The sequence below is a fragment of the Microtus oregoni genome, unplaced genomic scaffold, assembly GCF_018167655.1.
Source record: "Microtus oregoni isolate MIOR12 unplaced genomic scaffold, Mior012 000004F_ref0000308, whole genome shotgun sequence".
Classification (NCBI taxonomy): domain Eukaryota; kingdom Metazoa; phylum Chordata; class Mammalia; order Rodentia; family Cricetidae; genus Microtus; species Microtus oregoni.
Window position 1 is genome coordinate 9,152,354 of NW_024543063.1, and position 20,699 is coordinate 9,173,052.

Consider the following 20,699-nt stretch of genomic DNA (forward strand, 5'->3'; position numbering starts at 1 on the left):
TGCACACACACACATAAGGAATTTTTCCTATGAGATAGGCTAGCCCGACAGCATACAACGCAATTCTGAAAATAGAATGGGTATGTAGAAAGTTGTGTCTTCAAGACCTGGAGCATAGGTCAGGGGTACAGGGCTTGCTTGCTTAGCATGCAAAGGACTCTGGGCTTAATCTCCTATTTAGAAAAGTAAACTGTGGTTCCTTATCCACAAAAGTCATGTGGACTGTGATGTGTGACATAGTTACCTTTCTGTTGTCATGCTAAACACTCTGACAAAGAACAACTTAGGGGAGAAGGGGTTTATTCACGTCCATCACTGTGGGAATGTGTGAGCATCAGCAACTTGAAACAGCTGTCCACAGCACATCCACAGCCAAGGGCAGAGGAACCCACCCAGGCTCAGCCCTCAGCCAGCTTTCTCTACTTTTATACAACTCAAGATCCAAGCCAAAGAGTAGTGCATCCACTTTCAAGCTGGCTCACCCCACACCAATTAGTCAATCAACCCTGCCCCCCAAGACATGCCCACAGGCCAAACCCACCTAGACCATCCCTTCTTAAGATGCTCTTTCTGGGTGATTCTCAGCTGGGTCAAGTTGAGAGTTAATCTAACTGCTCTAGTTTCATCTCAGTTGCTGTGATAAAACTCCAACAAAGGCAACTCGAGGAAGGGAGGATTCTATTATTATTATTATTATTATTATTATTATTATTATTATTACTTACACATCCAAGTAATGATCTATCACTGATGGCAAGAATCCATGAAGGAATGCTGCTTCCTAGCTGGCTTGCTGGCTCTCTGGCTCCCTCCCTGCCTCATACTTAACTAGTTTCTAAGAACCAGAACCACCTGCCTGAGAAACCCTACTGACCACAGTGGGCTGGGCCCTCCCACATCAATTAGTAATCAATACAATCTCCCTGTTGGAGGCCATTCCTCAGTTGAAGATTTTCCTCTCAGAGGACTCCAGATTGTCACATTGACAATTAGGACACTAGCCATCACAATCTGCTTCCTAACGTGCCATGAGGCACCTACGGGACCTAGGGCTCAGGAAGCATAAACAAAGATACCTAAAGACTGGTGTTTGCCATACAAAGAAAAGGCCAATACTTGTGACCTAAAAGAAAACATAAATAATTCTTAGACAAACTGCCAGAAAAATACTGTTTTAAAAAAACAACATTAAATTATTCTTACATGTGTATAGAGAGCCTACTGTGTGTCAGCCAGGTAGAAATATATCCTAGCATTTTGCTTTCTGAATGATTCAGAGAAAAATGTCAGGGAAGCAGAGATTTTAATAATAGCCTGCCTAATAAGCCCTAAATATGATGGGAATTAGAACATGGGGAATTTAGCTTAAGGTTACATGTCTCAGAACTCAGCGAGTCTCTAAACTGATTTTATAATTAGGAGCATATTTTTAGCTTATTTTTCAACTGGAAGATTTTATTATATTCATGTTAATGTATGTAATTTTGCTGTGGTATTTTTGGGTTTTTATTCTTCGGTGCAGGAGAGTGCGAAGGTGACAGCTTCCATTTCGTGCCACATCAGAGCCATGCAAACCAGCAGGCTCTGCTCTTCCCAGGAATGCCTGGTTCACAGAGCATCCCAGTGCCAAGCAGCCGCCGCTGGGGATGAAGGGAAGGGGGCTGGGTGGGGACAGCTTTCCAGATGGAAGGTATCACCAAGGCAGCAAGGTCCTAGAAGAGGTAACGGTTCTTAAAAGCCTAGGAAAGTAAGCACAGGTCAAAACCTGGGCAGGGGGAGGGGATGTATCCTTCTGCCTGGAGAGCTGGGGACACTGGAAGGCTCGGACTGCAGGAGGGGGGCTGGGCTTTGCCTTCTGGTCACAGAGCTCCAATGGCAGTGTTTAAAATCCAGCCCACAGCTTAGGAAGAGGACAGAGGGGGAAGACTAGTGGAGGAAAAGTAGTTTAAAAGCATTTTTATGTATGTATATGAATGCATGGGATGTGCGTGCATTGTATGTATATGGGGGAGCAATCATGCCTCATGTGCACCTGTACACAGAGGCCAAAGGAGGACATCGGGGTCCAGCTGTATCACTTTCTTCTGCTTCATTCCTTTGAGACAGGTCTCTTGCTGAACCTGGAGTTAGGCAGGCAGACAGCAAGGCCCAAAAAATCCTGAGAGGAAAGTTCAGATACCAAGGAAAAAGATTGCTCTGAGGGGTTTGGGCAGATCTATGGAGCTTAGTAAGACCTTAGCGTGTGCTAGAAGGCACAGGAGTCGAGGTTAGCTCTCAGGCTGACCCTGGGCTAGTGACAGAACAGAGAGTCCAGGCTGGGGCAGAGCTGCCTCTACTCCAGGGTTTCTCAACCTGTGGGGTGCAACCTCTTTGGGTCAGATGTTCTGTGATCAGATATTTACATTATTACAACTTATAACATTAGCAAATTTACAGTTATGGAATAGCAATGAACAATTTTGTGGTTGGGGTCACCACACATGAGGAACTGTATTAAAGGGCTGCAGTATTAGGGAGGTTGAGAACCACTGGTCTACTCTCACCTTTAAGGACCACAGATATAGAGTTGTGGCCTGGATATTGCAAACCCTGGTGGGGCCTCAGTGCAGACCATAAAGCGCTGCAGCATGAACCAACCCAACGAGCAGCAAGGTAACATTGCCCACTAGGTGATCTCAAGGGAGGACCGGACCACCTCTCCAGGGATGCTCAAGGCAGAGCCACAATCCAGAGAGATCCATGCCCAAGCCACATGGAATTTGCTTGAGCAGGTGTTTTAGCTGCCGCTCTTGCATCCAAAACAGAATTTCCCAGCAAATACAACTTCGGGAAGGGAGGTTTTACACTATTTTGCCTCACAGTTGGAGGGTGCTGTCCATTGCGGTAGCGACAGGAGAATGAAGCAATTGGCCACATTGTATCCCACAGGCGGGAAACACAGAGAGATGAGTGAAACTGCTCACCCAGCTTTTTCTTTTCCCTGAGCCTGGGACCTCAGTCCATTGATGGTGCTAACCACTCTCATGGGGGGTCTCCTTCATTTCTGGAAGCCCTCTTAGGTACGCCCAAAGGTGTGTATCCATGATGATTCTAGACCTAGTCAAGGTGACAATGAAGATGGACCATCACACCAGGATTCTTCCTAGGGACCCGTCACCTCTTTCTTCAATCTTATTCCTCCCTTCTGGAACTGGGACATAAATTCCCACCTGTAACGTCCGTCCGTGCTACTATGTGTACTATGGTATTAGGCCCGTAGTGTGGCGCCTGCACTACGGGACGTTCGCGAGCCGGGAAAGGGGCCTGGAGATTTAAACACACAAAGACCACATATGGGCACAGACAGAGACACAGGTCATCCTTGAAACAAGAATGCCAAGAATGCCAACTATATTGTGTTCAGGGGCAGCTTATTTAGTGCTCTGGCCACTCCCCAGCTCTCGTGATCCAATCTTTCAGCTGCAGCCACCAAACACCACTCCCCTGTCTCGTGCTCTGAGCAGCTGCAAACATAGGAAAACAAGTTGTTCTGCTCAGAGCAGCTGCAAGCAAGTTGTTTACAAGAAATTCAGGGTCTGGGGGTCCACAGCCCCCAACACCCACCTGTTCAAATACTATATTTAGAAGGGCATTTTCATGTTTGATTTTGGATGTTCACAACTGGCAAGAAATGTTACCTGAGGCTAAACCAGACCTTGGGTCTGAACCATAGTTAACTTGTTATTGTTGGTTTTTCTTTTTCCTGGGGAATGGGCATCCGACCCAGGTTCTTGAACTATACCATGGAATTATCCTGCCCACCACACTTGATTTTGATGAGACTTTAGGGCTGTTACTGCAAGAAGTTAGGATGGTTGTATTATTTGGATGAATGAAATGCAGTTTGAGTATGTGGAAATAAATTCAGGGTGGGAGGCTCCAGTGGAAGAATACTATGGACTGAATATATTCTCCAAATTCACATGTTGAAATAATCCCCACAATATGGTGCTATTAGGACATGTGGCCTTTGGGAAGCTATCACATGGGGGTGGGTCCCTCATAAATGGGCCAACCCAACCCTGGAGAGCACCCTCCCTCCCTCTCTGCCAGAATGCAGTGAGAAAGCAGAGCTCTGCAGTTCCCAACCTCAGACATCAGCCTCCAGAGCTGTAAAAGACTCGTGCTGTGCAGAAGCTGCCCCATCTCTGATGGTTCATGGCAGCCAGAGCAGAGCCTGGGATGGAAGTGATGGGGATGGCCATGGAGCAAATAGAACTGCAGAAGGAAGAGGCTGGGTGAGCAGTGTCCAGGAGGCAAACACGAAGGCAGGTACTGGGCTGGGGAAGAAGGCCCCGAGGTTGTCTCTCAACTCCCATAAGGCCTTGAGAGAACCTTGTATCACAGGGAACTAGGGATGGATGAGTTGCAGCTTCAGGATTCAGGGGGTTTCATGCCACCTTGAATCCCCTTCACTGAGTCAGGGAGAGACGGGACTTCTGGCCTCCTGCAACCTGGGAAAAGCAGAGCCCTCCTGCCGAGCCTTCATTTTTGTTGCTGTGCTGGAACACTCAGACCAAGAGTAACCAAGGAAAGGGTTTATCTGACTCAGGTCAAGGCAGGAACTTGAAGCAGCTAGTCACATCACACCCAAGGTTAACAGCAGAGAGACAAGAAGGTGTGCGTGCTTGGACCACTTAGCTTAGGTTTGTTTTTTTGTTTGTTTGTTTGTTTCCACTCTTACACAGTCTGTGACCCAAACAGGGAATGGCACAGCCAAAAGCAGGCTGGGATTTCCCACTTCTGTTAACCTAACAAGACCATCCCTCCACAGACATAGCTGAGCAATTAACCCCTCTTTCAGACTTCTGTCTGCTGGTGCTAGACTGTGTCAAATGACAATCAAAATTAAACACCCTCCCCCAGCAAAATAGCCCTCCCCTCAGTTAAACTTCCCTGTTTCTCTTGCCTGTCCAGCCCTGCCTCCGGTCTTATCATCCAAGAGTGAGCCAAACTTGGGGCTGGAGCAACTCAGTGGTTAAGAGCACCTATTACTCTGGCAGAGGACCTAGGGCTGGGTTCCCAGGCTCTACATGGTGGCTCAAAATCATCTGTAATTCCAGTTCCAGGGAATCCAATGCCCTTTTGTAATTTCCAAGTGCACCAGGCAAACACGTTGGTCACATACATGCAGTCAGGCAAAATACACACATAAAAGGGGGCAAAACAACCATTAGCATGGTTGCCCCAAACCCCCAGGAACTGGTTCTGTAAAGCCGTGCATAGGAAAATTGGACCCCACCCTCACTCCCAGGTACCTACAGAACTGGCTACAGCTGCTTCAGACAAAGAAACGCAGCTGTCCTCTGGACACCGACCAAGAGGAGTAGGCTGGCCTCCCGCTAAGGGAATCAGGCAGCAGGCCCTCCAGATATTCCCACATCACACCAGACCTGGCAGCGGGATGGATGCTGTGATGGAAGAACTGCGTGCCTTGGCCCACGCTCCCCTTGCCTCTGAGTGGAGCTGAGCTTGTGCTACACTACTCACCTACTTCTCTCACTTATCTGCGCTAACAAACAGTAGGAGCAGAGCTCAAAGACCAAGGGGCAGGAAATCCTACGAGCCGAGCCGTTTCAGGGAACTTCGGTCTTTCTCTTTAATTACGGTCTGCCATCCTCTGGGGTCGCTGGGAGAGATTGCTCCAGCAGACAGATTCATTCAAGAGAAACACCTGCACTGGGGTCCCCCTCTAGCCCCCACACACACCGTGAGGGTCAAGAGCAGGAGCGCAGGGAGCAGCACTGTTTCACCTCCAACTGGGATTAGAGGGTATACATTCTCTAGGCCGAGTGACAGAGACGCGATCCAAGAGACTCGGCTATAATGGGAACTAACTGCCAAGGGTCCCCGCTGTGGGCAAGGCGCAGATCTAGGGATGGGACCGAGGGTCCTTCCAGGAACCCCGGGGGGAGCTGCCGCAACCGGCCCACCGGTAGGGTAAGAGTGGGAGACTGGAGGAAGCAGCTCGCAGTCCCTCTGTCCCCGCATCTCCCGGCACCCAGAGGCCGCGGGGGAGGCAGGCGCCGCGGGGCTCCAGTCCATGTGGGGAGTCACCGCCCCCTGGTCCGGGTGCATCAGGCCCCAGCGCCCCCACCCCGCCGCCGCTGGCCTCGCCCCCGCCGCGCGCGCCCGGCCCGCCTCCCCCGTTGCCGTGGCAACTCTGGGAGCCTCCAGGCGCGTTCTCGTCCGCGGGAGCGCTCGACAGTGGCGGCAGCGGCGGCGGCGGCAGCTCCGGCTCAAGCCGCGCGCGCTGCGACCTCTCTCCGGAGCCCGCGTGTTGCCTCCGGCCGGGTCCTGGGCCCCCCACGTGGCCCCCCATCGGCCTCTACGCCTGTCCCTTCGCCTGTCCCCATGGAGCTGCTGGCTGCAGCCTTCAGCGCCGCCTGCGCCGTGGACCACGACAGCTCCACCTCGGAGAGCGACACGCGCGACTCGGCGGCGGGACACCTGCCCGGCAGGTGAGGACCGGTAGCATCCCGGCCCCCGCACGCCTTCCCTGCGTACTTCCTCCCACTCGCGTCCCGGGCGATGTTCACGGACCCCTATGGCCTATTCGGGTTCCTAGCCCCGGGGCTTCTGCTGTCCCCCACTAACTCTAACCCGTCGGACCTTCATTCCCCAAGAAGAGCAGTGCGTCCTGGTCTAGGTTACTAGCACCCAGTCCCTGCGTGGAGCAGCCTTCTGGACCCTCTCCCTGGACGCCCAGAGCGCGCGTATCCTGCCCTGCGCCCTTCTCTGCGCTCCGAGTCTCTGGGAGTGGAGGATCAGAGCCCCGAGTGGGACCAGGGGGCGCGCGACGGAGAAGGGCTTAGGGTGGCAGCCGCTGGCAGGACCCGTTGGGGCGGCCTTCCGCGCTGCAGAGCGGCCAGGGTTCGCCAAGTTTCCGATGCCTGCCCGCGAGCTCGAAAAACATGAAGGCTTGGGCGGACTGGTGTGGGAGTGAATCACCCCGTCGCACCCTGGTATAGTGACAAAAAGGGTTTGTAGGGCTCGCCCGGCCCCGGACACGTGGCGGCCACTGTGGCCCCCTCGACTTAGACGCGCGCAAGGCAGTACCCCTGGCCAGCAACCGCTTGTGCCCACGGAGAGTCACCTCTTGCGATCTAGCCAAGGTGTGTCGTTGCTTGAAAATAAACGGCCCTCGTTCTCCTCCCTCTCTTACAGCGAGTCATCCTCCACCCCTGGAAATGGGACCACGCCCGAGGAGTGCCCGGCCCTCACCGACAGCCCCACCACGCTCACTGAGGCCCTGCAGATGATCCATCCCATTCCCGCCGACTCCTGGAGAAACCTTATTGAACAAATAGGTGAGAGTCCCGGGCCGGCAGCAGCTCGTTTGGGCCATGAGAGTCTGGGGGATTCTGGGCGTCCCTGGTTGCCGGGCAGGCATGCGGCTTTTGACACGAGTTGTTCTAATGGTTTCCTAGGCAGAACTGCTGTGTTTTATTAGTGCTGCACCACTGGGTTAATTTAGCCGGGGATTGCGCTTTATTTGTGAGACTGTTTCACACGGCAGCCCTGGCTAGGCTGGAATTTACTCAGCAGCTCAGGCTAACCTGAACCTCGAGCAGGGCCCCTGCCTCAAGAGCTTGAGTGCTAAGGTTAGAAGCTTGAGACGCTGGGCTGTAGCAGTGGTTCTGATCCTGGTATCTCTTGGAGAACACTCTTGGTCCAGCCCTTTCCTGCAGAAAACGCTGTTTCTGGTCGCTTCTGCTCCCAGTCAGGGAATGGAGTAGCCTGGCTGAAGAGAGAGAATGGAGCCTTTCTTGGCCGCATCAGGGAGGTTCTGAGAGGACCTGGAAAGGTGGTCATGAGTTGAAGTTGTACTCAGGAGCTTTGGGAAGAGCCAGGCTGGCGGTGCCCTCTTTGCACGAGGGGAAATGATAGAGGTGGGGATACCACCGGCTCCCAGAAGACAAAGAGACTCTTTCCAGAAGGTTGCCCAGGATGGACCTAAGGGAACAGCACTTTTGGGGGTCCTACTCCTCAGAGATAAGAGGGAGCCCTGGGAGTGCTCAGAGAATTGAGGTGTCCCAAGAGCTGAAGTGTTTGCGCTTGAAAAAAAAATGTAGTAGCAACGTTACTGGTTCTTCTGTTACCACCAGGGTCACCTGTGAATGGTTCTCGTTAATCAGAAAACGATGCTAGCCGCTTTGAAAATAGTCTGGGATGTTCTCAAAGCCATCCACAGTCTATTCTCTTAAATACAGACTTTATAGTTTGAATATATTCATACTCAATATATATCATATATATGAAATGTAATGATTATCTTCCATTGCCAAACCCTGGGAGGTCTCCAGGAAGGATGTGGAGCAAACCCAGCTGTAGGAAGACTTCTTAGGGAGGCTGCTGCTCTTTTGTGCTCAAAGCTTCCTACCAGGGCCCTGGGAGGAGGGAGCAGGAGGCTAGAGACACTATTGCCTGAGGGTAAAACCACACCAACCCTGGTTTTATCTCTGTGGTTCTCTACCAGTCCAGCGGAGGGTGCGGGGAATGCGAGCGTGTTTGTGCGTTGTCTCGGGCACTGAACAGGGTGCTTGGCACGTAGACTTTATGTGTTAAATAATAAGTGAGGAGCTTTCCCTTTACAAGTAGGCTTGAAAGCTTTGAAGGAAAAAATGCTTTCTCTTCAGGAAGAGAGATTTTGAATGGTGGGGTGGGGTACTTTGGTCAGGAGAACTGGGGGCTCCCCCCTAACAGAACATGGCCAACCCAGTACAGACCATTTCAGTAAGAGATGGGGGTGAAGCCTTTCTGCTTTGCCTGCAGATCATGTCAGTCTGAGCCCTGACAGGGACAGTTAACACCCAAGGGGATACTTACCAGAGGCACAGATAGGAAACAACAAACCAAACCACAAGGCATTCACGAGGACAAGGGTTGTATGAGATAAACCTGTTCCATTTATGTGGAAATTAGAATTTAAGAGAAAGACTTTAAGGTAAAAATGAAAGATTATTAAAAAAAAAATGGTGCATTAGACAATAGTAATCACGGTAACCCCAGAAAGGCGAGAGCTGGAGTGCACCTCGGAAAAGTGGGGGGCCCTCTGAAATGTTCGCACGTGACTTGTGTTGAGTGTTTGGCTGGAAGTAGCAATAACCAGAAGCAAAGGGTCTTCAGCCATGGAGGTGGCCCATCTCGTTTAATGAGTCAAGAGGGGAAAGGTTCAAGAGTTGGTTCCTTCACCTACACGGTCACCCAGCTGTGGTACATCCCCTCCTTTATTTGGGCTTTTGTTAGGAGGTGGCTAAACCACACCCTTAAGCCAAGGTGTGTAATGGCAGGGAAAGCCGTTTGTCTTCGTGCGTCTACTGCGGGTGGAGACTGTCTTAGTGTGCTGTTGCTGTGAAGGGACGCCACTTATAAAAGAACGTGTTTAATTGGGGCTTCCTTAATATTTCAGAGGACCATTATCAACATGGTGGGGAGCATGGCATGGAGCTGAGGAATAGCTTAGAGGTGCATCCTGATCCACAGGCAGGCAGACAGTAGATAGACAGACAGAGACAGAGACTGAGAGACTGGGCCTGGTGTGGGCTTTTGAAAGTGACACACCTTCTCCAATAGGGACACACCTACTCCAGTAAAGCCACACCTCCTAATCCTTTCCAACTGTCCACCAACTGGTAACAAAGCTTTCGAATATATGAGCCTATGGGGACCATTCTTATTCAAGGACCACAGGTGTCGTTTTAAGGAACCCTTAGAAGATATTCCCTTCTTCTGTCTCATTGGCTAGATTATTAATTCATACCTTAGATTGGTTGTCTTGGTATATTTTGTGTTGCTCTGAAAAAATTCCTGAGGCTAGGACCCTTATCCGGAAAAGCAGTTATTTAGGGCACCAATTTCTCTTGGCCCTAGTGAGGGCCATGGCACACACAGGAAATGATAGCAAGGCAAGATTATGAGAGGGAAGCTGGAGAGGTCCCGGGCTAGACAGTTGTTTGTAGAAGGACCAGCTCTTGAGCTACAGCTCAGATGGACCCTTTCAGGGGGAGATGCCTGTGTTACTTAATTACCTTCAGCGAGGCTTCACCGTTGCTACAGTGGAGACCAATCAGACCAGCAGGAGCACATGAGCCTTTGGGGGAAAATGCTACATCCAAATCTTAGCTTGGGGTAATTTATAATGTTTTAGATGCTTTCCCTCCGAGTTCTGCTGCAAGTCAGTCATCCGGGCTGCCAGGAGACTGTGTCTGGTGAGGGCTGCTCTCTCTGCTTCATGGATCTTCTAAGATCCCACATGGCAGAAGGAACAGTTGCAGCACCCTCCAGCCTGGAGCTCCACCCAGGGGACCCTCTTCCCAAAAGGCCCTTCCTCCTAAGATGATTACACTGGGCTCCAGACCCCAGCATTGGAATGGGGTAGGGAGGGAGGTGGGAAGTGGGAGAGAGGAGCAGCAGGACTTAGACCTCGGTCCTCCAGTGGTGCAAATACAGATACTGAGACCCACTGGTGGTGGAGGTGAGAGCCTCCATCAGTCCCCATCCACTTCCCTGAGCACAGAATGTCCAGACCAACCCTCCCCTCTCCAATGGAAAGCAGCGAAGGGAGGGGACTGGGAAGAGGCGGCGTCCACTGTGAAGCTCTTTCAGGAATACCATTTTCAACACAGCTACCCACAGTGCTGGTATTTTTGTCTCCTGTCAGTACATGCGCCACCGAGAAGTCTGGGGTAGTGTTTGCCCGCAGTGTGCTGGCTGTGGCATGTGTTTTTTGAGCCTTTAAAACATGCTAAGCTAGACGCTTTCCGGACGCTTAGAAATGGTGATTTCGAAAGGTGTTCAGCCATGACTAAGCATCCCCTCTGCTAAGTCATCTGGAGGTATCCCCAGCAAACATGGTCAGAATCTCTGCGTGATCATTAGCATGGAGGGCTGAGAGGGAAATAAAACACCAGCCAGACTACTATGAGGACTGGGTTCAACCCCCAGGACACACTAAAAGGCAGGCATGCAAGCACGTGTTTGTAGCCCTAGTGCTGAGAGGTTGCTAAAGGGTACCCCTGGGGTTCACTGGCCAGCTAGCCTAACTTACTGGATGAGCCCAGGCCAATAAAAAACCCTGTCTCAAAAGAATAAAAAATCCAAGGTGCTCAGCACCTGAAGAATGATGCATGCCTCCTACATGCATGCATACATACATGTTCATGCACATACATGTGCACCCCAGCATTCACAAAACCAGCATGCGTGTGTGTATGGTGTGCGTATGTTATGCTGGTTTCTGAGGTGACATTAGACTGTCCTTGGAGAGCATAACCTAAGTGGAGTTCAGCATGGACTTGACTGCTCCTTAGCATCCCTCCGAGCAATGAACTCCATGTTGAATTCTGCGACTAGGAGAACTGTAAAAACACAGGATCCTAATCCTTGGAAATCAGGGTTGTCCTGCCTTGTTGTAGAGGCTTCATAATGTACAGTCACAGAGTCACCAAGTGTCGGAAGCAAATAATTTAATTCATGGGATGGATTTATGCCAGACTCACTCCTGCCAGTGAATGCTATTTATCCCGCTGCTGTCAGGACTTCCACAGTGATCTGCTTCTCCTTTCCCCCTTTCTGCCATTTAGACATAATTCGGAACCACGTGTAGAAGGAACAGTAGCTCAGCTCATGTCCGTGTTGCCTCCATCAACAGACTTTTCAAGGGTCTGACTTACTGGATCTTACCTTTTCCAGGGCACTCCAAGTATACCTGCATCTCTCTGTCACCTTAGCCCTCTGCCCCCTGCCTCCACCAATGAAGCTATCAGACCTCTTGCCAAACTGGTTACTTTAATATTGTTCATGATCCAGTGCCAGCTAGCTGTCGGGGCTCATCTTCTACCTTGTTACCGTGCCGTGTCTCTGCCCTGCCCCTGCTTAATTGATGCCCTTGCCCTTATAGTCCTGGGAAGTGCCATGGGCCCTATCCTCCCTGCCGTGCATGCAGATACATCAACGTGCCTATCTGGGGTCTGTGCAGGCTCTCAAGGCAGAGTTCTATCTCTGTAGCATGACCTGCAAGACTCTTGGAGTAAATCCCCTCCCACTGCCTCTTGGCAGGCAGTATCCCACACCTTGTCCCTGCCAGCCTGTATGGAGGGACTGTCACTTTGTTCTGTAGCCAGAATATCCCAAATGTTCATCTCATTTCTTCTCCGGGAGGTGCTGAGTTTACACTGATCCACCAACATCCCTAGCATCCTCCCTGAGATTTGGGTCACATTTGTTTTTAAATGTGGTTGGTCAGGGAATACGCCTCAAGTGTGAGTAGCGGAGACAGCAGTTTGGCTTTGGGCTCAGTTGATGAGACACTGATTCAACATGAAAACTCATAGCCACTCCCAGTTCACAGGATGTACAGACTACACGTCTTAATACTAAAACACTTAAGCTGGAGAAAGGAACCTGGTGGGAGACTGAAACATAATTGGGACATTTCCATCAATTTTGTAAGCATACTTATTAACACATCAAGGTCTGTATTCTTGTTTTTTTTTTTTTCCTGTGTGCGTGGGAAAAGCGATTTTGAGTCTACTCAAGGATTTCTTTACTTGTCAGAGGAAACCTACTTATGCTGCTCTTCCACAGGAATGAAGGCGATGGGTGGTCTCTCCTGCAAGGCCAGAGCTGCTGCTGGGGCCTAGGGTGTGCTGCCTTCCTCTGTGTGTGCCTGGGGCTTCGAAAGGACCTTCGCCTGACCTCCTGTTCTTGTCTTTGTTGTAACTCTGATTTCAGGGCTCCTGTACCAAGAGTATAGAGACAAATCGACCCTCCAAGAAATCGAAACCCGGAGGCAACAGGATGCAGAAATACAAAGCAACTCAGATGAGTCCCAGGCTGGGGAAGACACACCGGAGGAAGAAGAGGAAGAGGAGGAGGAGGAACTGGCCAGTCCACCTGAGAGGAGGGCTCTGCCTCAGATCTGCCTGCTCAGCAACCCCCACTCCAGGTTCAACCTCTGGCAAGACCTCCCTGAAATTCAGAGCAGCGGCATACTGGACATTCTCCAGCCTGAGGAGGTCAAGCTGCAGGAGGTAAGGAAGGTTTCCAGAGCAGAGGGGGTCTGGAGGTGCAGGGAGTCTGAGGGGTCCTCTGCAGAGCTGAGGTTCCCAGTTGGCTTGCTAAAGCCGTTCAGAGCTGAATGTGTCTATCTACCACAGATAGGAAAAGAAACATTTCACAGGTCACAGAGCACCCAGCCACTTTCTGGTCTGGCTCAGTGCCCGTGCTGAGGGTTAGAAGCATTAATACTTTTTGTTAGGCAGGGTGACTGCATGTCTGTATCATGACATTGAAACCCTAGGTGGTACAGAACTGGTGTCTGTGAAGTGACTCCTGACCTCTGCAGGTGATGATCAGCCGTGCTTCTTTTCACATTTGGGGGCCTTGTAGATTCTGGATGGGTGAGGGTCCAAGAGACCCTTTGTGTGATGGTTCTGGACAGTCTCCCAGAGGTCAAGGAGGTAGAGGCAGCAGGTGAGCGGTACAATGGCCGGTTGCTAGCAGTGAGAAATAATCAATGGGAAAGTATCAGTAACAGAAACGTGTAACAAGTGTTTGTTTTTGTTGAGCAATGGTCTTAATCTTTTAAGAGCCAGGAAAGTATGGTAGAGAGGAGAGGATAGTCCATGGGAGAAAGCGTGGTCAATGGAGAGAGGGAGAGGGAGAGAGAGAGAGAGAGAGAGAGAGAGAGAGAGAGAGAGAGATTGATTTGTAACTTGCTCTTGTGGTTCTTGAGTATGAACTTTGTAGAAGAAAGTAATAATGTCACAATGTCTAAAGGCTAATGCCCAACACAGAGCCCAGCTCCTGCCTGTGCCACCCAGTTCAATTCAGGCTCCGCTACTGGGGAAGGAAGTAGTTTTGAAGGACCCCCTAGGTTCCACGGGTGTGTCTGTCTGGCTGAATCAAGTAGAAATATATTTCAATTTTGACATCCTACCTAGCATGGGACTACATCAAGACCTTATTTGGGTGGTGGTGGTTGTCATTAAGTAAAACTTAGAGATCAATGCATATATTTAAAACTTTGAAACATAGTATAAACCTTTTCCAGCATAAATAGAGCTAAACACAGAGGAATGTGCCCTTTATATATCACACAGGAAGGAGCAAGTGGCAAAGAAGAGGGGCTGGATGTATGGCACATGCCTGTAATTCCAGTGCACCATGGCCAGAGGCAGGAAGATTTGGGTTCAGAGTCATCCTCACCCACATAGGCCCTAGAAGCCAGCCTAGGCTACATGACAGCCTGCTGCAAAAACTGAAACAGAAGCAAAAAATAAATACCATACAGTGGCCACACTTACACACACCTCAGTTATGAAGGTAAATGAACACTAGGGAGCTCACTAGTGGATTAGAAACCAAGCCACCATGTGTGGTAGGAGGCAACTGGTTTGTTTCTGGCTGCCCAGACTCCAAATAGAAACTATATTATTTAAATCTCTGCTTGGCCAATCCCTTAAGCATATTGCTAGCTGGCTCTTACATCCAGTATTAACCTGTTTCCATTATTTTCTATTTTACCAAGAGGCTCATGGCCTACCAACAAGATTCCAGCTGACAACTCACATATTTCCCCTCTGGCGGCTACAGGGCATCTTGTGACTCTGCCTTCTTTCTCCCAGCATTCAGTTTAGTTTTCCCCACCTAGCTCTACTCTATCACAGGCCAAGCCAGCTTCTTTATTCATTAACCAATGAAAGCAACACATATACAGAAGGACTTCCCACACCAACCATATTATCAGACATAGAAAGCACTGTCGAAGGCCCTTCAGGTGGATAAAGGTGCCACTTACTTCTAAATGTTTTAAAATTCCATAAGTAGCCCACCAGCCACCTTTTCATGATGTTTTCAAAAGCAGACAATACCAGAGCCTTCATGGGCCCCTTGTAGCTTTCAGCTGAGTTTTTATGAAAATAATCTCTGCTCTGTTAGGCGTGAGAGCACAGGCCACTGATCCCTTCCCAGCTGGAAGGCAGACTTCCAGACTGCACGTGGAAACCTTGTCTCAAGACAACAACCCCTTCCCTCAGCATCCACACCTGCTTGCTTTTTAGTGTTAGACACAACTGTGTCGAATAAGGATGGAAGTTTGAATGAGGATGGAGGAGCATAAATGACCAAGGGTCAACAATGCTCACTGGCTGGCCAGGGTGCTCTGTGGATATGGTGCAGGGGTGGCATCGGGCAGTGTGGGCTCAAGAGAACTCAGTCATGTGTGTGGTACACCCTTTTACTCTTGCAAGACTGTGGGCACCTCACAGCAGTGAAAGGGGCATCTTTCATCAGATCCCAGCACAGGGCATTCAACAGGCGGTATAGGCTTAGCAGCCCCAGTCTGAAAAACACTAAATCTAAAATAAAACGCTCAAAACCCAGAAATTTTTGAGCACAGATGTGATGCCACAGGCCGACCACTCTACACCAGCCAACCTTTTCGCGTGTAAAACTATCGAAAATGTTTTATGTAAAATTACTTTTAGGGAACTGGAGAGATGGCTCGGTGGTTAAGAGCACTCGCTGCTCTCCTAAAGAACTGGAATTTGGCTCCCATTGCCCATGGTGATCGCTCACAACCACTTGAAAACTCCAGCTCTAGGGGATTAACACACACTCTGTCCTCTGCAGACACACACACACAAATTCCATTTAAATTACTTTTTAAGCTGTGCGCATAAAATGCTTGTAAACATAAATGAGTTCCATAGTTAATCCAGGTCTTGCTTCCAACATTGCTCATTATTTTTGTGCAAATATCCTCAAATCCAAAAATGAAAATCTGAAGTCAGAAACTCTGCTGGTCGCAAGTGTTGGGCTAAAGACACTAGAATGTCACCTTGTTACCAACCGTGGGAGAGGCTGTGGTTACCCACATCTCTAGCCCCAGTCCTAAACCACCACTTGCTCTTTGATCTACTGAATGAAGAGTATGTCTTATTCTTGCCCTCTTTTCTCTTCTTTTCTTTCCTCCTCCTCTTCTTTTTTTCTTCATCTTTCTTCTAGGTTTCATATAGCCCAGGTTGGCCTCAAACTCACTAGGTATCCAAGAATGGCCTTGGTCATTTTAAAAATAGTGTCTTTTTCTTATTTATTTGTAAATATTTATTTTACGTGCATATTTTGCTTGTGTGTTTGTCTGTGCACCTCATGTGTGTCTGCTGCCCTCGGGTGTCTGAATAAGGTGTTTAGGTCCCATAGGACTGTGAGTTGCCATGTGGGTGGTGGGACCCCAAACCACATTCTCTGCAGGAACTATATGTGCTCTTAACTGCTGAGCCACCTCTCGAGCCCCAGTCTTGAACTGTCCATCCTCCTGCCTCTACCTCCTGAGTACTGGGATTTCAGGCATATGCCACCGTGCCATATTTAGCTGGTACTGAGGATGGAACCCAGGACACATACTAGACAAACACTCCACCCACTGAACTGCATGAACCCCAGCCTCATTGCCCCTTTTCTGTCAGGCTTCTGTATTCAGGTTCTTGATTGATGAGCAGCTTTTACATATTTTATATATTTTATAATTTTTATATATTCTGGATATTAATTCTTTCCACACTTTTAATGTCTTCCCCACAGTATAGCGGGGGGAAGTGATAGAACTTACACCTGTGCCGGCACCCATCTGCCTGGGTTTTGATTCTCCACTCTGTTTCTTCTTAGCTGGACGACACTGGCCAATCCATAAAATGCCAGTATCTTATCTGGATCTATTTTCCGTTGCCATACTAGTACAGAGACTGGGTCGTTTATAAAGAACAGAGGTGTGTTCAGCTTGAGCTTCGGGAAGCAAGGAGGTCAAATGAAGGAGCTTCGACTGATGGGGGGGGGGGTAATGCTGCTTCCACTCACAGCGGGAGGCCAAATGCAATCAGGCACAAAGACAGCAAGAGGTGCCAAATCCCCCAATAGCTTCCCTATTCCCAAGAGGAAAGCTTCAATCACTCATGAGGTCACCTTCTCTGCAACCCAAGCACCTCCCGAACTGAGAGTCAGGCCTCATGTGAGCGTTAGGGGGGACACAAGCCATAGCAGGGTTCTCCTGGTTCCTGCCATTGCTCTGCGCAGATCAAGAGAATTTCCAAGTTCAAGATCATCATAACCCAGGCTTCTCCTTCTGTGACAGCTGTCTTCCTTCATGGAATTCCTCTCTTCCTTTTCTTAGAAAATCTTCTGGCCTGCTTATGTGTTTCTTCCTAGTTGTCTATGTGTGGTGATGGTGGTGGTGGATGTCTGAGGAGGAAGAGAGGCAGGCTCCAGCGGGTGGAGGAGCCATGATGAATCTGGCCTTAAGATCCCGTAGGACGCTGCACACCATGCTGTACTGTAGGAAAGAGACACAACAGGGACACAGGAGCCTGAAGAAGAATCCTAGGGTACTTTGTGTAAAACACCGTAGTCCAAAGACAGCGCAGTGAAAGAGAATGTGAGCCACCTCTTCAAAATCTTTAGAGCCAGTCTGGTGGTTTGTGCCTGTAATCCCAGCACTCGAGAGGCTGAGGCAGGAGAACTGCTGGAGACTCTTGTATCTTGTTTTTAAACATAGTTTCAAGTTTACTATTGTTGTATGTACATGCATACTTGTATGTGTCTGGGTGTGTATGCCACTGAGTCATAATGAGGTCAAAGGGCAACTTTGTAGCATTACTTCTTTCCTTCCACCTCTGCAAGGGTTCCGGGGATCACACTCAAGTCTTCAGGCTTATGCAGCAAGGACCTTTACCCACCGAGTCTTCTGCCCAACCTGAGACTCCTATTTCCGCCCTAAAGGGGAGGGGCGTTTATTTCTAGGGACCATAAATACCACCAAAAATGCCTCAATGGGTCAGAGCACTGGCTTCCCATTCCAGGGGACCCGAGTTCAATTCTTGGCACCTGCGTGGCAATGCACAGCCATCAGTAGCTCCAATTTCAGGGCATCCAACACAGTCTTCTGGCACACACATAGTGCACGGACATGCATGCAATCAAAACACACACACTTAAAATAAAACTTTCATTTTAAAAAAGGAAAGTTTATATTTGTTACTATTATCTATTGAAATTATACAAGTCATAACATCTCGCTACCTAGTCTATTACAGTAAAACAAGACAATAAAGTGTATAAATGCTGAGGGCACTTCAGTATGGCAGTGCACATCTGTAAATGTGTATCCCAGCGTCCGTGAGTCTGAGGCAAGAGACTCCCCAGCTCAAGGCCAGCCATATAGTGAGTCTGGGATAGCTTAATAACTTCAGTCTATATCACCGGCAGTGGTGAGGGCGCTACACTGAGAGTCTTGTGGACTCATCGTGCCTGAGCTGCATTCGGGGGGCACTCACAACGCCCCATATTCTACTATCAAACGGTGGAGGGCTGGAACAATGGTTCACTGGGTAGCATACTTACTTCTAGAGTGTGAAAACCTGACTTCGGGTCCCCAGAACCCACATAAAAGGCCAGGCACAGTGGTATGGCTGTCATACCATCAACAGTGAGAGGGGAGGCAGAGACAAGCAGATCTCTGGAAGCCCTCTGACAAGCTAGCCTAAAGTTCCAGGCCATTGAGAGACCCTATCTTAAGCAAAAGGATAGATGGGAAGTGAATTTAAAAAAAAAAAATCTCCTATTTTCATATGGGTTGGTGACCCCCGATTCCAATCAGCTATGGAGGTTGATCAACAGTGACAAGATGAGCCACTCAGAGAAAAATGACCAAAGCGTTCACCTAGAAGAACAGGACTGGAGAGGGGGCTCAAGGGTCAGGAGTGTGCATTCCCATTGAAGAGGACCTGAGTTTGGGTCTCAGCATCCCTATCAGATGGCTCACAACTGCCTGTAACTCCAGCTCCAGGGGCATCCAGTGCCTCTGACCTCTGTGGGTACCCACTCATATGTGCACATATACACAGACACAAACACACATACACATGCACGCACACATACACACACACACACACACACACACAAACACACAACACACACATGATTTTTAAAAAAAAAAGAAAACTACAAACGGCCACTAAGTAAATGGAAGAAGTGAAAGTCAAATTCACTGATAATCAAAAAAATCCAAACCAAAGTGGCATCCAGGTTGTTTTCTGTACTTCAGAGTGACAGAGGATGACCTTTAATTTCTTTTCCTTCTGCCTCCACTTCTAAAATGCTGGGATTACAGGCTTGTACACCCCTGGCAGTTTAGAGAATGCTGGGGGTGAAACCTAGGACTTCATGCATGCTTAGTTCCACCTAAGCTACATCCTCAGCTCCAGCCATGTACTTACACCTAAAATTTAGTTTAGGAGAATACTTTATGAGCACTGCCAGCACCAGCAATAAAGATATGGCAATATTTTTACCAAGATCAATAAAGAATGTATTTGCATGGCTCCCAGTCATTCTTAACCTGGCACTCCATATTGTAAAATAGTCAGGCACGTGCACAAGTATCTGCTTATTAGGATGTCTGGCCCCGTAAAAATTAGGAAAGTGAGGGGAGAAGCCTAAATGCTCAAAGATGGAGGAATTATCTACTAAGATTGAACTACAGGTAGTTAAAAATGGGTTTACAGCAGCCAGGGTGCTGTTCAATATGGAGGATTTGCAGGGTATGTGCAAGGCCCCTGGGTCCTATCCTCAGCAAGGGGGGTAGGGGGGTAAAAACAGGTTTTCAAAGAATTAAGTAGTGGATATTCACAGCATACAGTGTTTCCAAAGAGTCGAGCATCACGTCTATAGCAGACTGTCAGCTGAGATGGCCCAGTGGGTAAAAATGCTTGCTGCCAAGCCTGACAACCTGACTTCCATCTCCCAGAGCCACGTGGTGGAAGGAAAGGACCCAGCTTCAGGGTCATCCTCTGCCTGCCTCACACACGCGCAACATACACAAACCCACACACAAATTAATAAAATGTAATTTTTAAAAAGAAAATACTTCCTTTACACATTTTTGCAATTTCCCATGGATCGGAATGATATATCTAAAAACTCAATGAGTCCAAGCTGATATGCACTACTGTATTCAGCAGCAATTTCTCTCTCTCTCTCTCTCTCTCTCTCTCTCTCTCTCTCTCTCTCTCTCTCTCCTTCACACACACACACACACACACACACACACACACACACACACACACACAGATGTCCATGGGTCCTGCTCTGGATGTTTAGAGCCTGGCTTTACAGATTGATTTTAAAATTTTTAATGTGTGCTTTCTATTTTGACAATGGACCTGAGATGTTCAGGTTTTATTCTTTGAGTCAGTGACAAAGATCTATATTTACGTGGCTGCTGGGATTTCAACTCAGGTCCTCATGATTTCGTAGTAAACACTCTTCACCACTAAGCCATCTCTCCAGGCCCCTTAGACCTCTTTTTCCGTCTATATTGCTGTGAGACAGGCAGCCTCTGGGTCCCACCAAGTCAGTGTGCGGCCAGAGCATCCCTGGTCCCTTAGCTATGTAAGTGGCAAGTGTCCGTGACCCCCTCATCCCCGTGACAACCTTGGGTAAGCCTGAGTCTGACTTGGTTCTAGAAGAATCAGGATTTAAAGCAAAGGTGTGTGCTTCCGTCTACTTAAGTACAGCCTGCGGGTGGGAAGCAAGCGCTACCGTGGGGGGATTTCTCCACTGATTTTTAGTTGCTAGCTTGTTCAGAAGCCCTTGGTTTTTTG

General features: G+C 49.0%; 1 protein-coding gene across 2 annotated transcripts in view; it reads left to right on the forward strand.

Annotated features, from left to right (window-relative positions):
- Positions 1 to 20,699, forward strand: part of Ngef (neuronal guanine nucleotide exchange factor) — a 93,094-nt gene that overhangs the window by 48,868 nt on the left and 23,527 nt on the right. The window contains exons 1-3 of one of the 2 annotated variants that reach the window (XM_041650714.1): positions 6,161 to 6,500; positions 7,207 to 7,349; positions 12,775 to 13,073. In XM_041650714.1, the coding sequence (XP_041506648.1) occupies positions 6,394 to 6,500; positions 7,207 to 7,349; positions 12,775 to 13,073 (549 nt within the window). In that variant the 5' untranslated portion in view covers positions 6,161 to 6,393. Of the gene's footprint in view, positions 1 to 6,160; positions 6,501 to 7,206; positions 7,350 to 12,774; positions 13,074 to 20,699 lie in introns of those variants that run through there. The other variant, XM_041650713.1, reaches the window with a different exon arrangement.